Genomic DNA, 18,622 nt, shown 5'->3' on the forward strand with positions numbered 1-18,622 from the left:
TGCAACACTTAAACGTAGGCCTTGCTCAGAGGGCATGAGTCTCTTGAGAATATGAAGCAATACAGAACACCGAAGGACTGTTGACCTTCACCTATCCCTCCCTCGCCCACGTTGTTAGATTAGAAAGCTGACAATGGAGATGTTAGACCTCAGCCATGTTTTTTTTGCCGTTAACATCGAAACATGCACCACAAACCCATGATATTACTTTGCAAGTCGTTACAAGCCACAAGCTAACAATCAAGTGTGGTTTAATATAATGGGAGGGTTTAGTTGGTCAACTGAGGGCAGGAAGTGTCATTAACAACACTGCATGTTCATATCATACAGGAGAAAAGAGAAATAGTGACAGGAATACTCAAAAATGTTTTTCTATTATTATAACACAACACTTTATTTCATTGGAAATTTAACTTCATCTTTAAAGACCAGATAAAACTACTGCACTATATTTGTTATTTTGTTCCCGAATATACAAATGTTTTTTGTCTACAATTTTCAGGCACCTGCAGACTTTGTCACATAACTCAAAATAACTTTAGTGCGGTCATTCCCTTCATGCATGGATGGTATCCTGAACGGGCCCACCAGGCACAGGCCCAGGGACCCAAAGTGTCAGGGCACCCCTGGCCTTCACCTGCAAAATGTCACTTACATTAAGATGTACCAACTAGGAAGAGACTCAAAATAACCATGAAAGGACAAAAAAAAGACCCATAAAGAGATGCAAAATTACCACAAGGAGAAACAAAATTATCACAGAGACACTAACCTCAAAAAGATGTAATTGCACAAAGATGCAGCAAAGAGATGCAAAACCTCAAAGTCTGTGTCTTGCGCCTCTGAAGGAAAGGTGGTGGAGCCATTTGCATATCTGTTCCCAGGGGCCCACTGTCTCATAATCCGCCCATGCCCACATGACAGTCATTTCTTTAGCTTACAGGTTTCTGAGGAAGACGGATTCTTTTTTTCATAAATACTTAAATTTATTATTCATATCTATAGTAAATCTTACATGCTGCTCTGTTTCTGTTGCAGGCCCCTCAGCTACTGGCTGAACTACATCCTCTCCATCATGTACTGCAGTGAGAACAACCACATCGGCTCCTACCTGGAGGAGACCAAGAGCTGCTCGTGTCCCTACGAGCACCCCCCTTGCCAGGGCGTGATCCCCTGCACGGTGGGCGAGGGCACCTCCTGCGCCTCCTGCTCTTACGAGAACCGCTCCCGCTGTGCCACCTGTAACCAGGGTTACATGCTGAGCCAGGGTGTGTGCCGCAACGAAGTGCCGGACTCCACTGACCACTATATTGGCTTCGAGACAGACCTGCAGGACCTGGAGCTGCGCTACCTCCTGCAGAAACGTGACAACCGCATCAGCATCCATGGGATCTTTGTCAGCAACGACGTCAGGCTGAATAATTGGTTCGACCCGTCGTGGAGGAAGAGGATGCTGCTGACGCTGAAAAGTAATAAATACAAGTCAAACCATGTCCACATGCTCCTGGGGATGTCTCTACAGATCTGCCTTACCAAGAACAGCACTCTGGACCCCCTGCTATCTGTCTATATCAATCCATTTGGGGGCAGTCACTCAGAGAGCTGGATCATGCCCATTGATCAGAACAACTACCCAGACTGGGAGAGGACTAAATTAGACCTTCCTTATGATTGTTATAACTGGACTTTAACTTTGGGCAACAAGTGGAAAACATTTTTTGAGACAGTCCACTTTTACCTAAGGAGCCGAATCAGAGGGCCCTCAACTAATGGGAATGGAACTGTATATTATGAACCCTTGGAGTACCTGGAACCGGGGCGAAACCTAGGCTACATGAAGATAAACAGCATCCAGGTGTATGGCTACAGTATGCACTTTGACCCGGAAGCGATCCAGGACTTGATTTTACAGCTTGACTACCCATATACTCAGGGATCGCAGGACTCTGCCCTGCTGCAGCTGCTGGAGATCCGGGATCGGGTCAACAGGCTCTCCCCACCTGGAGCTCAGCCTCTGGACCTCTTCTCCTGTCTGCTGCGGCACCGGCTCAAACTGTCCACCACGGACGTTGCCAGGATCCAGGCAGCGCTGCAGACTTTCAGTGCCAAGCAGCCCAACTCGATGGAATATGAAACAACCAAATTATGTAGCTAATAAGTGGGCGGGCGGCCAGGTGCACAGATGGCACAGCAGTTATCACACAGGCCTGATGATGGTTAAGAGCAATTCTGGAGCCGAGCAAGGGACATTTGGGGGACATTTCCATTGTCGTCATGGATCTCAAGAGTGCATTTGAGATTCTCATGTCAGCTTTTCGTATAAATTTGTACAACATTGTAGAATTAAGGAGGATTTCACCAAACTTGCCTCATAGCTCTTTTTTTCTCTCCTGATGAAAATAATAACTTTGACAGTTAATAATATAAATTTAAAACTCTACCACCACTGATATGTTGCCAGTGTGCTGACATTTGTAGGTTGCACAAATCTGAAATCGCTCACATACGTAAACAATAGCTTTTGCTGATGAAGTATTACCCAAGCAATGTAATCATCTCACAGATATAACCATTTCAACACCAGCATGACTTTTCGTTTGTATTTTTCTCATCACATTTATTTCATGGGTGCAAAAATAAACACTTGTTTTATAATCATGGCCTTCCTTTTTAACCTGGCACATGATGGGCACTTCATTGTTTTTAGCTCTCCATTGAACAGTAAGCTCACTCCTTTTCTTAAACTGTACTACACATTTTTGTAGGAAAAGAACAAAAAAACTGAATAAACAAATTGAGTAAATAGACGCTGTATTACTTCAGATTTGCCGAGAAAAAATGACACCATGATCACAATATATGTTATATGTGCTTTTATTTTTATAATGCTGTTGTTTGTGAAACAAAAGTAAAGAAAAAAAACACTGTCTATAAAATGTATAATACAATTTGTTAATACACTAAATAAAAACATTTTTATGTGTGGTCTATTAGACGGTGTATTTTTCATGCAGGAGATACTTATGACACACAGAATTTTCACAGCAGGTGTAGCTAATGCCATTAATAAAGAGAGTCCATTACATTTGGGCGTTACAGTGAGACAGCATGCAGAATACAGAGAGGCCCTGGAACTTGATTGCTGCCCTTTATTAGGGTTATTAATAACACCTGCGCTCTTCTTGCTGTGGCATGTCAAATGTCTGCCGTGAAAAATCCCTGGGGCCTGTTCGTGGATAACAGGATTTGACACAAGCCTGGAATTTTCAGTTATTCAAAGCTGGTTTCAGATTTATCTGGATCTGTTGTCAGAGCACTAACTCCACGAGGATACACCTGCAACAGCACAGGCTGATTCACTGTTAGCTGCGAGCTTAACACAGTTTCAAGGTAAATCCTATGAAGTCATTGTCCAGTACAAATGACTGCCTTTCCAGAATTATGATGATATATGTTAATGTAATAATAGTTTTGATGTTTTTATTTCCCTCACAATAAAGAATCAAACACCTGCGTATGATAAAGTGTACAAGAAAAGGAAATAATTCAACTTTAAAAACGTACTTCATATTGGCAAAATGAATTAGTAATGACTTGCCAATCCAACACATTCTCACTCCAACCTTGTCGCATCTTGACGTTTGGTCATGGACTTTGCACGTCGACATTCGACATGCAAGGTACCCTGGGTGCGTTGGTTGTTGATGTTCTGCGACACCGGGTCAAGTTCTGCCATGGTACATGCATTGTTTTCTTTCAAAATACACTTCCGTTTTCACAGGAAAACATTTACATACAGTCTCTTCCAAAATAAACACATTACATTGGCAACAACAAACACACATGGTTGCGTTTAGGCAACAAAAGCACATGGTTAGGTTTAGGAAAAAAGAACAAGGTTTGGCTTTAGAACATCGCTCTCTCAGGTGAAAATGTGTTTGTTGGACATCCGCCACCCCTTGCGCCCACCTCAGTTGGACTTTCGCTGCCTTAACATTCATCCTTGTCCCGTTGCATTTCCCCCGACACAGCTGAGTGTCGTTAAACTATAACAGCAACCAGCTGCCTATCATGCCGACGTTAAAGGACACCTTCTTATCTGTTTCTGACCAGATTTCGACAACTTCAGGGTGAGACTGGGCTCCCCAATCAAGTTTTTTTTGGTTCTGATCCCAATCTGAGTACTTTAATATCACGTATTAATATAATAATATTAAGATGCTGTATCTGATACTTAAAGGGAAATTTTGGTTTATTTCAATCTGTCTCCTATCGTCCTAAATTTGTTTCAAGTGACTAGTGACGAAAAGTCCACTAAACACGCGTTTTTTCCACAAAGACCGCCTCATATCGTTAGGAGAAATGTCAGAGAACATATAGAAAACGACATGTAAACGTGTTGTCTTACCTTACCAGTGTGCTGCCATGTTTGTTTATCCCTCTCGCTATGCTTTCCAAAGCGCAGCCGAAATATATCTCGTCAGCTCTAGATAAAGCCTAGCTAGATACTAACGTTACTCCAGGTGGAGGTGTCTCGTCCTCGGTCACATCCAGACCTTGAAAATAAGGCTGCAACCGCTCCCATTCCTTGCAACAGAGGCATTCCTCTTCTGTGGGCACTGGGGCACAGCATTCACAGGTACACCACCAATCTCCAGAGCTACGCAGCCTCACAGCAGCCATTCGTCCTCTACCTGTTGCGCCTCTCTCTCTCTCCTCCTCTTCAATTTCAGGAAGCTCTTCATCAGTGTATCCTTCCAGCTGTTGCTGCTTGTTCAGGCACGCTATGAGATCGCTGCTTGTTCTCGCGATATTTCGGCCGCGCTTTGGAAAGCAGAGCTAGAGGGATAAACAAACATGGCAGCACACTGGTAAGGTAAGACAACACATTTACATGTCGTTTTCTACATGTTCTCTGACATTTATCCTAACAATATGAGGCAGTCTTTGTGGAAAAAAAGCTTGTTTAGTGGACTAACTTTGCACTTGAACGTTGCCCGTTCACTTACGTTTTAACAGGTCTGACGCTGCTAATGCGCCCCCGGCTGTATCTAGGCTAACGGCTAACATGCTAACTATTATTTTTCGTCACTAGTCACTTGAAACAAATTTAGGACGATAGGAGACAGGTTGAAATAAACCGAAATTTCGCTTTAAGTACTCAGACACCATCACTTTTTGCACATTTTAATATATTACAGCCTTATACTAAAATTGATTAAATTCATATTTTCCCCTCATCAATCTACACTCAGTATCAGTGTTGGGCAGTAACATTACTTTCTCCAGTAACGAGAAGTACAACTAATCACAATAAAATTTCAGTAATGATATTACTGGTACTCAAAACCTTACAACTCATTCCAACATTAATTTTGTCATCACCCCACTACTGACTTGAAATACAACAATCACATCAGTGGATTCATGTTCGTAATCCTTGTGTTGTGCACATCACAAAGCAGCAAGCTAAGTTAGTTTGGAGGACAGAAACACTTACCTTGAGCAGCTGGAGATATTCCTATTACTTTGATTTTATTGAGAGGAAAGATGACAAGAACACTCTTGCTCCAGGTGGTGGTACTTAACTCTTTCCAAATAAAACATGTCCTCAAACATCCGGTCTGAAACACCTACAACAACAGCTCCAGGAAATACACCCCTCCTCGGCTGCAGAGGTTGGCTGTAGCCTTACACTGGCTAAACAGCCAAAACTGGATTTTAATGGTGGACAGCTGCAGGCTACAAAGAACAAATGAAGCTTGTGGCTGGATATGTGAAAGGTGAAATGTTGCTGCATGAGTGATTATCCGTGTTTCAGGCAGAGCCTTGTGAAAATACTGGTCACAGACAACAGGGGACCCCAGGTTAAAGAAAAAAATAAAATAAAATAAAAAAAATGCACAAGCTATCTAGCCTAGCTACACTTACTGTCCATCATCCTGACATAAAGAGGTGCACATGATAAGTCTGAATTTTGAGGAGCTATGTAATTACCAATTTTGCGGTGTGTAATGGAACAGCAATAACGAGTACTGTGGCTAATTACTGTCAGCACAGAGTAACAAGGAAAGTTCCCCAAAATGACAAAGTCAAAACAGGAGTTTAGACATTTCTGCAAATTTATTGAAAAGGAAATAATTGAAGTATCAAATATAAGCATCAGATTCTTTCCCATGATAATTAGCTCTGGTGTCCCCCATTTCTCATGATCACCTCTGAGATGTAACTCAACCTTGACTGGAGTCCACCCATGGTAAACTTAACTGATAGGACATTAAAATTAGAAAGGGCACAGTCTATGTGGGGTCTCACAGCTGACGCATACATGCATATCAGAGCAAAAACGAAGCCATGAGGTCAAACAAAAGACCCACAGAGCTCAGAGACAGGATTTTGTCGAGGCACAGATCTGTGAAAAGTTCTGCTGCTGTAAAAGTTTCCAAAAGCGCAGTGGCCTCCTGATTCTTATATGGAAGGAGTTTGGAAGAACAACCCGGGTGAGCTTGCCCACCAGCCAAACTGAGCCATTGCGGGGGAAGTTGTTATAAGAGAGTTGCCCAAGAAAACGATGGTCACTGTGGCAGAGCTCCAGAGATCCTGTGTGGAGAAACTTCCAGAGGGACAACCATCATTGCAACACTCCAACTGATCTGGGCTTTATGACAGAGCGGCCAGACAGAAGTCTCTCCTCAGTGAAAGACACAGGAAAACACCCAAAGGACTCTCAGATTGTGAGAAACAAGAGCTCTGATCAAACCCTGGTCTGATGAAACCAAGATTGAACTGTTTGGCTCAGTTCCAAGCATGATGTCTGGAAGAGACAAGGCACCACTTATCACTTGCACAATACTATCCAAATGATAAAGCGTGGTGGCAGTGTCAAGCTGTAGGTTTTTTTTTCAGTAGCAGGGACTGGTCAGGGTTGAGGTAAAGCTGAATGAAGCTCAGATGGTACCAGAGCATGAGAATGGGCACATTAGTAATGATACGAAAATATATCTGCTAAGATCCTGATTATGTAAATGAATACAAATTACATTTCTTCTAGATTGTTTTTTTTTTTTTGGGTGAACCCCCAACCTTGAAGTTACCATAGTCAACTGTAATCAAATAAAACCTCATTTCTAGGCTAGTAAAAGTGTTTAGTGGCTTGTAACTGTGGAAAACCAATAGCCACAGTGGCTGGTGAGCAAAAAATTTAATGTCAAGCCCTGACCAGGCATGCTTCAAACTCATGGTGTGCGCAGTACCAGTGAAATTACAGTGGGATGGAGCAAAAGATAAGGCGACACTCTGGCTTTTAAAAAAATCCGCTCTGCGCTCCATTTTAAATCCTTCCGCAAGTGCTCCCAGCTTGCTTGTGCTCTGCTCACATGGTCTGTGAAGCACTGAGGTATTCTCAATGAAAATCTGGTCCAGAAAGCTCAGGGCTTCAGCCTTGGCCAAAGGTTCACCTTCCAACAGGACAATGGTCCGAAGCACACAGCCAACATAACACTGGAGTGGCTTGGCAATGACTTTGTTAATGTCCTCTAGCAGAACAGCCAGAGGCCACACTTGGACCCAATCAAACCTGTGTGAAGAGCACTGAACATGTCTGCCCACTGATCTGCAGAGAAGAGAGGCAGAAAATCCCCAAATCCAGTACATGAGACAGATAATCCGTGAAAAAAATCCAAACATTTAATTTCCATATTTGGTAAGCACTTCCTAGTTTGATAGTTTGACCGCCGTTCATGAACAGTGATCAACATGATTGACAGCTGTTTTAAAGACTCCTTGGCTCTGACTGGTTGTTTTCGTTCAGCTGCAGTACATTCTTGGAAATGCCATTAGAAGCTTAGGGTGTAAGTCACTGGTTTGATCATAATATGATATTATATCGATTCTTTGGACAACAATATGATATTCCAAAGTCTGCCATGATACATTTTGATGCAATGCGATTTACTGGCCTGCGATCGATATAAAACGATATTATATGCTCATGTAACACATTGGTTACAAAAGAGGCTGTCATCCATTTTCTTTCTGCTTTTGACCATAAAAGATAAAGACAACACATAAATAATGTGAATAACTGTAACTGCTTAAGCGCATTAGTTTACTTTAAACTGACTCTACTAACACACATAAAGCAACACATGGTAGGCTATAACCTTCAAGGCTTTCTGACAGAAAGACCTTTCTAGAAGAAATCTTTTCATTTTAACCCAAACCATCATCTGTTTCCTATAACGTCAGGGCTACCTGGCTTAAAGCACTGAAGGTAAACTTTTTCCAACAGCCATAAAACATGAATTAACAACAAAGATTCATGGACAAAACAACTGTTCTTTGTTCGTGACCCATTATTAGCATAAACATGTTTACATTAGGGCTGCAGTCAACCAAAGAAAATCTTGGTTGACTAAAGTCACACATAATCTTCAACAAATCGATTAGTCGTGGGGGGGGGGGGGGGGGGGGATCTACACGTTATTTCCCAAATAGCATACATACATCTGGCCGACGTCGGCCTGAGGACGACACATCGGCCCTGAATTTATAACGTCTGACAAGCGTCGGCCGCATGGGCGGATATCTTTAAATTTAATACTCTTTTGTCCCAGCTCATCAAACGTCTCTGTTACGTCGGCTGTCGGATGTTTGTTCGGAACTGAGTTCGCAGCACACAGCATCTCATCGCAGTTGGTTTCAGGTAAGCTAACTGGAATAAATTGGCAGAAAATAGCTTTGTTGTTTCTTCTGTGACCGTTAAAAGAGGTTCCTGGTGAGTGGCGAGGCACGACTGGGTGTATATAGCTTAGCACATGTCCCCACCAACTAACGTTATCTTTCGTTAGCTGTTAGCTAGTTTAGCGGTTTAGCTCATGTTATGCTAACAGGCTACAACTGTGGTGTTTTCATTTTATTTTCCCTAGTTGACGTTATCTGCTCATCTGGTTATCGTGAGCACTAGTTTTGGGTTAAAGTGGAAGTGCCCGGAGCTGCCACCCGTGGTCCCGCGGCCCCCCGGCCTGACCTCCAGGGCCCCAGATGTGTGCTCAAGTGTCTGGGAGAGGAGCGGAGAGGAGCACGGAGGTCAGGCGGGGCGGGCCGACACTGTGTATCCCAGAACGGGTGCTGAAGTGTCAGTGAGACCAGCAGAGAGGAGCGCGGAGGTGAAATAGTGAAGTTTAAGGATGCCTTCAGTATGTTGTTAATGTGATTTTATGGGCAATATATCAGTCGAGGTCTCCTCCTCTGCAAAGCAAACTGACCCGGTGGCTACAGGTAATAGCGCAGTTTTGAAACCACTGGTTTTCCGAGATGAAGGACCGACCGTTGAGCTGCTGTTAACAGTTAACGGAGTTAACGGATCCCGTTATTTAACCGTTTCAACACTAAATTAAGCAGAGTGACGGACCCAAAGCCTTCAATCTGGTTAAAAGACAGCTGAAATGTTAAAAAAAAATACAGTGGTGAAGTTGGGATTTGTTTCTTGAAGTTATGTGCTCATTGTCTTTTCTGTGTCTTGCAGGCTGCCAGGAGAAGCGGACTGGCCGTCAGATATTGTTTGTGGAAATTTGAAAATAAAGTTTGTCAAATTGACTTTTGTCTCTTCATTGTGCACACTTACACACGAAATAGGGTAACCGTCAGCTATTTTTGAATGTTAGCACTGATTTCTCACATTGAATGGTGAAATATTTGTAGTTTGAAAGGTCCGACCTAAATGAATAAAGGTCGTAGTTAACGAAGCATATGAATATTAATGAAGGAACGCCTACTGAGCGCAGCTTATTTTATTGATCGTTTGAACGTCGCGTGGTGGTCATTTTCGATTAAAGGCCAACGTCTCAGCGACGTCTTGGCAATGAGCAAACGCTCTCCCTGCTACGTCTTAACGATCTAAACTTGATACATCGGGCCGACGTCAGCCAGATGTATGTGTGCTATCTGGGTTTAACTTCTGTGGTGGTGTGTCTGTCACTCTGCAGTTACACTCCAAAACACTAGTCGGCGGTGAATGACTGTGTTAAGTGCTGTAAAGTTTAGTTCAAATCAAACTTTATTTATAGACTGTTTCACTGATGCTCTGTTGCTAGGGCAACAGCTTTGGTCCCTGTGCACTTCCTGTCAGCTACTGTATTAACAAACATTCTAGTAGGAAGTACCAAGGGACTCATTAGAATGTTTATGTTGTCAATTTTGAAATGGACTATATAGGCCTAGTTGGTTCAAAACACACATTAAATATGGCTTAATAGGGACAATTTCAAACACAAGGACAAAATTTGGCTTCACTATAAATCACAGAACTGACAGACAAACACTTGTCTTTATCTGGACACATTTCCCCCACCAATACAACATGCTAACATTATTAGCACAAGTCTATGGCATTTTACATTGTATAAATTAGCCTAGCATCTAGCGATCTTTTCCTCTTGTCATATAAAACCAGGGACAACAGCAACATGTAAAGGGGCCAGTAAAACAATTGTTTTGCTATGACACGGCGCGTCTGACCGGTGTTCAAGCGTCTTTTTAGACTGGCGTTTTTTCGGCGTCTATTTAGACGCGCATTTTTGTAAATGCTTCTTTTTAGACGTGCATAGACGCTGAAAAGTTAAAATATTTTCAACTTTTTGAGCGTCAGACGCCAGTAGCACCATTCGTCATTGTTGTCATTGGCCCAGGCAGCCAATCAAATCCTCCTTCCTGTTTTTTTGTGGCAGTTAGGTTAGTTACGGCAGTTTACGGCAGTTACGAGCGTCAGACAACACAACGCAATCCCAAGACGAGAAATTTATCCTGACAATATTTGATTTTTAAGAGCTGAGCTGTGCGAGCAGCGCAACGAATTTGTCTGGTGAGTACAATGTAATTGACGAAGACGATATCGTCATAGCAGCTAGTTAACTTTCAGACAGTGGGATATGTGAGAGGACTGGTGACCTTATTTCGTAGTTTACAGTTTTTGTGCTGCATTTTTATGTATGAAAAGTGCTATATAAACAAAGTTGGATTTGATTTGATCGCTTGTGATAGTTTCATGTAAGCTAGTACTGTCTCTGCTGTCTTTGAGGGAAACACTATATTCAAGGGGAGACAAAGGGAGATATCAGGAGGTGAGTGTGTGTGTGTTGCGCACGCACCCCCGCTCCACAGGTGCTCCTTGCTGGGGTTTTTTGTCTAGCGCGCATTGAATAAGCGCTTCCAGCATTTCAAGCATCTTTGAAGCGTCCGTGTCTCTAGCATCTCATTTCTGTGTGATCGCCCCCTAACAAAGGTAACGGTAGCCTACATAATTTGGCTCCATTACAGATATACTAAACACGTTTTCCAAATAAACACAACATGCTAATGTTATTAGCACCAGCCTATGGCATTTTACATTGTATACATTAGCCTAGCGATGAGCGGAGACGTCTTCTGCTCATATGAAGCAAGGATAAATCCCGAAGTATAAATCCCTGAAGGATAAATCACACACATGACTTAAAATGTTATTTTAGTGGAGGCTTTACTGTCTCCACAATTTATTGTTTCTTATCTGTGAAATACAAGTAAATACAAGCTTTGTTTCCACTGAGGGAAATGGTGTCAGCTTACAGAAACAGACAGGTGATCTGCGTCACCACGATGCTGAGCATGAGGGTGGGCGAGTCCAACTTTCTGTCAACAACGTTTTCACAGGTAACTTAGCCTGTCCCCCCGCCGCAGGAAATAATGGATTAATCCTGGAAAGCTGTTAATGTAGCACTTTCCTCCTTATGAAAGTAACACAGTGATGATTTGGCCAATAAGAATTTGGTCAGACGAGAGCATAGCGACCAAATAATCGACTAGTAGGCCAGGAGACTACAGCCCTAGTTTACATTGCATAAATTAGCCTAACTGCTAGCGGATTTCTTTCGCTACTCATAGCTTAAAAAATTACACATGGCATTATTTTTGTTCTTGCTCACTGTTGGTTTAACTCACTGCATCTCCCGACAGAACAGCACAGTTAAATTTCAGCCTGTGTGTACGTTTATTCAGCCAAACATTGTTGAAACAGGGCAGCTAATGTTTCTGTAGTGAGATGCCCGACCAGGCAGGAAACGTTAAGTTCTGTTTTATCTCGTAATGGCATTGTTTCCATGCACGATGTGCCCTGTCTGTTGACCTGTGTCCAACAAAAGGACACAGGGGGGTGATTTTTGTGGGATAAAAATGCATTACAGGGTCCAATAATGGATTTTCATGCTGAAAGTTGGGATTTTGAAATTTCACCCAGAATGACACCCCCATGCAAAAAAAAATCACCCCCCTGTGACCTTTTGTTGGACACTTTCTAGAAAATGGACATTTTTGTCCACTTGAAGGGTCATGGATGGGATAAAAATGCATTACAGGGTCAAATAATGGATTTTCGTGCTGAAAGTTGAGATTTTGAAATTTCACCCAGAATGACACCCCCATGCAAAAAATCACCCCCCTGTGACCTTTTAATTTGTCTGTGAGGGAGTTTTGAATTTTGGAAATGGACAAAAATGTCCAGGGGTCACACAAGGGTTAAGATGATGATGTAGATCAATGTTTTCACGTTGCATTAATGATACTGGATTGTTGATCATTGAACCAGTATATAAATCCAGATCGATGGATCATTACACCCCTATTAGAAGCACTACGAGGAGGCAGAGGAGTCTGTCTGAAGATTTTTTGTTTCATGCAATACTGTGTGGATATAGTGACAATTTCACCTAATATGTCTAACTGTTTTTTATAAAAGTTACCAAGTACAGCTTTATGGAAATGAGCCATTGTTAATGTAAATCAGTTTCACCTGTGCTCTTTATGCAAAGACAATTTAAAAATGTCTGCTGTGGAAAGGTCTGTTGAACAGTGGTGTTCCAAAATAGGAGTTTTTTTCCTCACAAATTATCTTTGGCTGAGAACAGAAATTGGCTTTCAGAGAACACTTTAATCAGATTTTGGCCAGTTATCAAGTTACTCATGGAGTTAATATCTCAGCAGGTCATAGTTCTGATAACACAACATTTCTAGAGTATCTCGCTTCAGTATTGTGACAGGACTTCCAAATGACACAGGATGGGCAGGCGGGTCATTTAATTCCATGGGATATATTGTTGGGAGGAATTTGATTTGATCATTAAAAAGTGGGTAGCAGTGTTTGTCAGGGAGAAAGAGATGAAGCTCGTTGTAGTTGCTGAGGCAGTCCACTGTGTAATGTCTTGTGCATAATCTAGAGCTGTCACAGATACTACTTTCCTCAAAGTGAATACATTCCAGCCAGGAGGTCCATAACAACAGGAGTTAGGCAAGCAGAATGTTAAGTTTGAGGTGGCATACACCTGTTGAAACACCAGCGTACCATACTGATTCTATCTAGCTATACCTGACAAATCTTAGCTGTGTGCAACTATAACTTGCTGATTGACTGATTAGCGTCATAATATTATTGGTTGAAACTGGTTGAGACAAATGTAAGTACACCTCATATTTTGTTTTATAGGATAAATACACGATTATATTTTGATAAAAGAATATGAAGTAATTGATTCTTTGCATTTTTTTTGGCATATGTTGTTAAATAGGTTCACAATAAGATTGCGGATGTGATCTAAAAGGGTTAAAAATGCATTTCATTCATCTCAGCTTTAACTGTTTTGAATACAACTCTTAATTGCTGATGCAACCCAGTCTCACCCTTAAGTCCTCGAAGGCCGTGACTTGCAGTGCCAGACACAGATAAACCAAGCTGTCCTTTTATGTCGGCATGATAGGTGGCCAGTCGCAGTTATAGTTTAACAGCACTCTGCGGTGTCAGGGGGGAAACGTGGTGAGACAAGATCGAAAGTTAAGGTGGCAAAAGACCAAGTGGTGTGAGTGGGAGAGGTGGAGAATGGCTCCAACGTGTGGTGTTTGCGTCCTGTAAGATTATAAAGCCAAACCCTGTTCTTTTTTCTTACACCCAACCACATGCTTTGATTGCCTAAACCCAACCACGTTCACTAGTTATTGAAGGAAAAAAATGTCAATTTGCGATGTTGTATGAATTTAGTGTGATTTTTTTTTAAAGAAACTGTATGTAATCTGTAAATTTCTTGTGAAAACAGAAGTGTATTTTGAAAGAAGACAATGTACGTAGCAGGCAGAAGTTGACACACTTTCCCAGAACATCAACAATCAATGCACCCAGGGTGCCTTGCACATTGTATCTGGACATGGAAAGTCCATGACTAAACGTCGATATGTGACAAGGTCGGAGTGAGAATGTGTTGGTTGATAGTAACTGTCAGAGCTCAGCGAATCATGTATTTGTCTTACCTCAGTGTCAGAACAAGGTCACTCACTGCCCAAATACGTTTTCACACGCACATGTATTTTTCCTAACAATGCCCATGCTGTTAAGTCCAGCTGCTGTGAAGGAGAGCAGAGCTACAATAAGACTGAGGTGGATGAAACACAATGCAGTGGAGAAAAGATCCGTTTTTGAGTGGCTTCAATTTAGACGATATTATCTATTAAACCACTGGCCCCAATTAATTTGGTATTGTCAGAAGACCTATTTAGACCTATATTTATCATTTAAATAGATAAACCAAGTATTAGGGTGGGAAAATGATTCCCAGAAGTTGTTTTAAAGTTTTTAAAATAAAAAAAGGAAAATCTGAGAGATGGTAGATGGTAGATGGTAGATGGTGCTTTAGATGTAGGTTATCAGCTTTGTCTGGATCTTTTAAATCAAATGTATTCCTCTGAAAATCCATTCAGGATATGAGACCTCTAAAGGACAGAAATTGCTCTCTCTTTTAATGTGATAACACTTTACAGAGCATTAAATATGCATTTTTCTGTGTTTTTATGTGTAATTGCTGCAACTGATGACATTTGGCTGATATTTAAGGCATGTAGCATCACATACGCACATGTTTTGTAGTAACAGGAGAGAATTTCTGGGCTTTAGATCTCTTTTGGAACCGTGTTGATGGATGGCTGCTGGAGGACACAGCATCAAAGCTCAGGTGGGTCTCCCACCGGTTTGTAGTCTGCTGTAATTTTTCAAGAGTTTATGTCTTACTCCAAGCCGTGAAATAAAAGCAGCACACTCCCCCAAGTGCTTTGTGCTGTTCATGTATAGCATGCAGCCCGTCTGATCCACGTGCAACCATTCTCTTACTCCTCTCTGATCTTTAACCATTTCATATGATGAAAGCAGTCAGTGTGGAAATGCAGGTTCAGAGACTCAAATCGCCCAGAGTGTTCCCCATCACGTTATGGCGGCAATGATGCTTCCTGCCAGAGATGTCAGAAAAATGCAAATTGCTCTTTCCTGCTAGCATATTGGAATGAAAGTAGAGATCAAATTGAAATTACAGGTAGAATTTGAAAGATTTCTCAACCACAAGTTTCTTAAGACTGTTTTAACTGACATGACATGAGCAATACTAAAAAAAAAGAAAGAAAAACAAACAAACTCTGCACTGCATTACTTTTGACAAAAAATGCACTTTGATTTGAAGTATTTTCTGTAAAATTAAATAACTGACATTCAGAGAGGTGCAGGAATGAACCCTAGAACCCAGAAATGGGTTAGTATTTTAGCACTTACGGTTGCCTCATCATATGATGAGGCAACCGTAAATTGCCTCATCATATGATATAAAATATGCCAGTAAATACCACACTTGTAAACTCTGAAGCTGTTACATGTCTAAAAAAAAGTTGCGAACAAGTGGCTAAATGAGACTATGGTTAGCTTTTCACTTCTGGCGACTGCATTTAAGCTGAAATCATAAAAGTGGTGTTCAATTGGGGAAATTATCTCGCAGAATAAAACAAGTAAGTATTATAAACTTTGGTTTGCCACAGAGTTTATTTTCTGCAATAATCCAAAATCCAATGGAAAAATCCCACTGTTTTTTCGCCGAAGGAACCAGGGTGAAACTTTAATGTTGACTTACAAATAAACATCATCCCTACAGCACTTAACAAGGACATTGTCACTCATGAGTGAATCAGTTGGGTAACCATTGCCTGCCGAGGCGATAATTGTGCTTAATGTGCAGTGGCAGATGTGAAGCACATGGAAAGCTAGCTTGCTAGGCAAATGTTCATTAGCTGGCTTATGAATACCACGAAACATGATGTTATTGTTACATTTTTCACTGTCTTACATTCCATGCCTGTCTCCTGATTCATTGCCACCCAGGCAGCATCTCTAATGTGGGGCAGTTTGTATTGTGGATGGCCAATATCATATAAAATACTGTGGTAGTTGTTTTTGGAGTCACGGAGGATTGATTAAAAGTCAAGACTCAGCTCACCAAGCCAGAAAATTTGGTGAATTCATGGACTCAGACTAGAATTTCAATAGCCACATCAAAACAATTACAAAGTCAGCCTACTATCACCTTAAGGATATTTCATGAATAAAATGATTTCAGTCTCAGCAGGATTTGGAAAAATTTGTTCATGCATTTATCTTCAGTAGACTTGACTCCAGTCATGTCTTAGCAGGTCTCCCTAAAAATCTAACACCAAGAAAATAGACCACATCACTCCAGTTCTGAGATCTTTACATTGGCGTACTGTCAGTCAGAGAATTAATTTCAAAATACAACTGTTGGTTTATAAAGCACTGCATGGTTTAAGGCCCAAACACATTTCTGGCCTTCTGCTAAAATATGAACCACTGAGACCTCTCAGGTCTTCTTGGACAGGAATACTTTGTGTCCCCTGAGTCAAGACTAAACATAGAGGAGCAGCACTTATTTTTTATGCACCACATATCTATCTATCTGTTGTATCAAATGCAAGACTGCTTCAGCTCTCAGTTCTTTCAGATCAAGGCTGAAGACTTTTCTCTTTGCTGCTGCCTTTTTAGTTTCTCACACAGCACAGTAACTTTCAATCTTGTATTTTATACCCATCTTAGATTTTTTTAGCTTTTTTTTTTTTAATTGCATTTAAATCTGTTTTTTATTATGTGTTTCTTTTGCTGTTGATGTTTTATGAATTGTCTTATTGTCTTGTTAAATAGACTTGCCTTGGTTAGACAAGGCAACAATCAGTGACCCCTCCACACAGCAGTCAAAGTTCACCAAAGTTGAAATCCACCCGATGCAAAGATGTGGATTTGCTTTGCCAGCAGAAGTGAATGTTTTCCTCACCCCTCTGCTCACACTGAATGGAAGGTAACAGGAGATGAATATTTGCCAACGTAACATGTGAAATGCTCAGTAATGCAGCCCAGTGCATGCTGGGATATGTTTCACCAACCTGTGCCCCTGAGCAAAGAGAATGGACTGATGGAGGGGTGAATGGAGGTTGCATTTTGGAAAAAAAAAAAACAGTGTTATGTGGCTTGCACTGACATACTGTAACATTAGCAGTTTCAGAAAACATACATTTTTACTGGTTGAATCAAATCTCACAAGCATCAAGGCCTCTTTCATTTCTTTTCTCTCATCTGTACAAAACCCCTGTAGCATGCTAATATTGTAATTACACACTACCAGCAGGGAATTTCCCCCTTCCAATATTAAATGGAACAGAGCATTCGCCCCATCATGCACCAGAGTGGTGGGTGTTTTGCTTTTGTCATTATTTTTCTACATAGTGATTTGGTTTGAAATTATCCATGCATTACGACAATCAAAAGAAAGGTCTGTGCACATGTTTTGCTCTTTGACTTCATGTATCTTAGAGCGAGCCAACACTTGGATTCACACCAGAAATGTGATATTTTTATTGAACCGCAGGTGGGAACAATGAGGAAGACTTGAATCGAATTTCTTCATGCTCAGGCAGCCATCTCAATCCATCCAGCCAAACAAAGAATAGAAATAAAGAAGTCGAAGTGCAAGACCAGTGTCGACAACATATTTTAAAAATGGGACATTCTGCAAGTGTTAATGGGACATTAACCTCAGCGCAGGTGGTAACTAAAGCAAAGGAATTCCCATTAGAGAGTCTTAAGACTCATTTATTCTGATGACAAATGTGTTTGGGCCACAAAGAGTTTAAAAGATAAGATTTTTTTTTTAAAATTTTTGCTGCTTTGCTGATAAGGACCATCTCCAACATTTCATTCAAATCACTCAGACAGGAGCTCACTGATGGCAGCTCCTTGATATTTGGGACATGGCTGAATGATGTGGTGTTATTGTCTGCACTTATAGGAGTCCAGTCTTGGCCTTGAGATTAAAAGGCCAAGATTGATTAAAACAGGGATTAAAACAGAAATTAGAACCATTTAGCTGTACAGCCAATACACAGTCATCTCTTTTATTGAAATTAACAGAAATTTTAATTCTAATCAACGGATGATTAAGGGAGCTTTAATGTGTGAACGAATTTTCATTAACTGACCAGTTATTACCCAGGATGAGGAACATTTATTTTTTGTAAGTCAGTTTCCTATTTTCTGAAAATGATGTAACTGTGACACACACAAGGCAGAAAAAAATTAACAATGTCACTAATATTACCATATTAATATTACCATTCATTAATTAAGTTCCAACACATTAATAACACATGTCAATGCTCAATAAAAGTGAAGAAAAAATGATGCTATAAATAGGGTCAAACTAATCCTAAAACTACACGACGTTCC

The 18,622-nt window shown here is 41.1% G+C and overlaps 1 protein-coding gene across 2 annotated transcripts in view; it reads left to right on the plus strand.

The window, feature by feature from the left end:
• Nucleotides 1–2,990, plus strand: part of LOC117254495 (BMP/retinoic acid-inducible neural-specific protein 3-like) — a 71,230-nt gene extending 68,240 nt beyond the window's left edge. For both annotated transcript variants that reach the window (XM_033622843.2, XM_033622844.2), the window contains exon 8: nucleotides 1,039–2,990. In XM_033622843.2, the coding sequence (XP_033478734.1) occupies nucleotides 1,039–2,155 (1,117 nt within the window). In that variant the 3' untranslated portion in view covers nucleotides 2,156–2,990. The remainder of the gene's footprint in view (nucleotides 1–1,038) is intronic.
• Nucleotides 2,991–18,622: the final 15,632 nt, after the last annotated feature.

The sequence above is a fragment of the Epinephelus lanceolatus genome, chromosome 6, assembly GCF_041903045.1.
Source record: "Epinephelus lanceolatus isolate andai-2023 chromosome 6, ASM4190304v1, whole genome shotgun sequence".
NCBI classification, from domain to species: Eukaryota; Metazoa; Chordata; class Actinopteri; order Perciformes; family Serranidae; genus Epinephelus; species Epinephelus lanceolatus.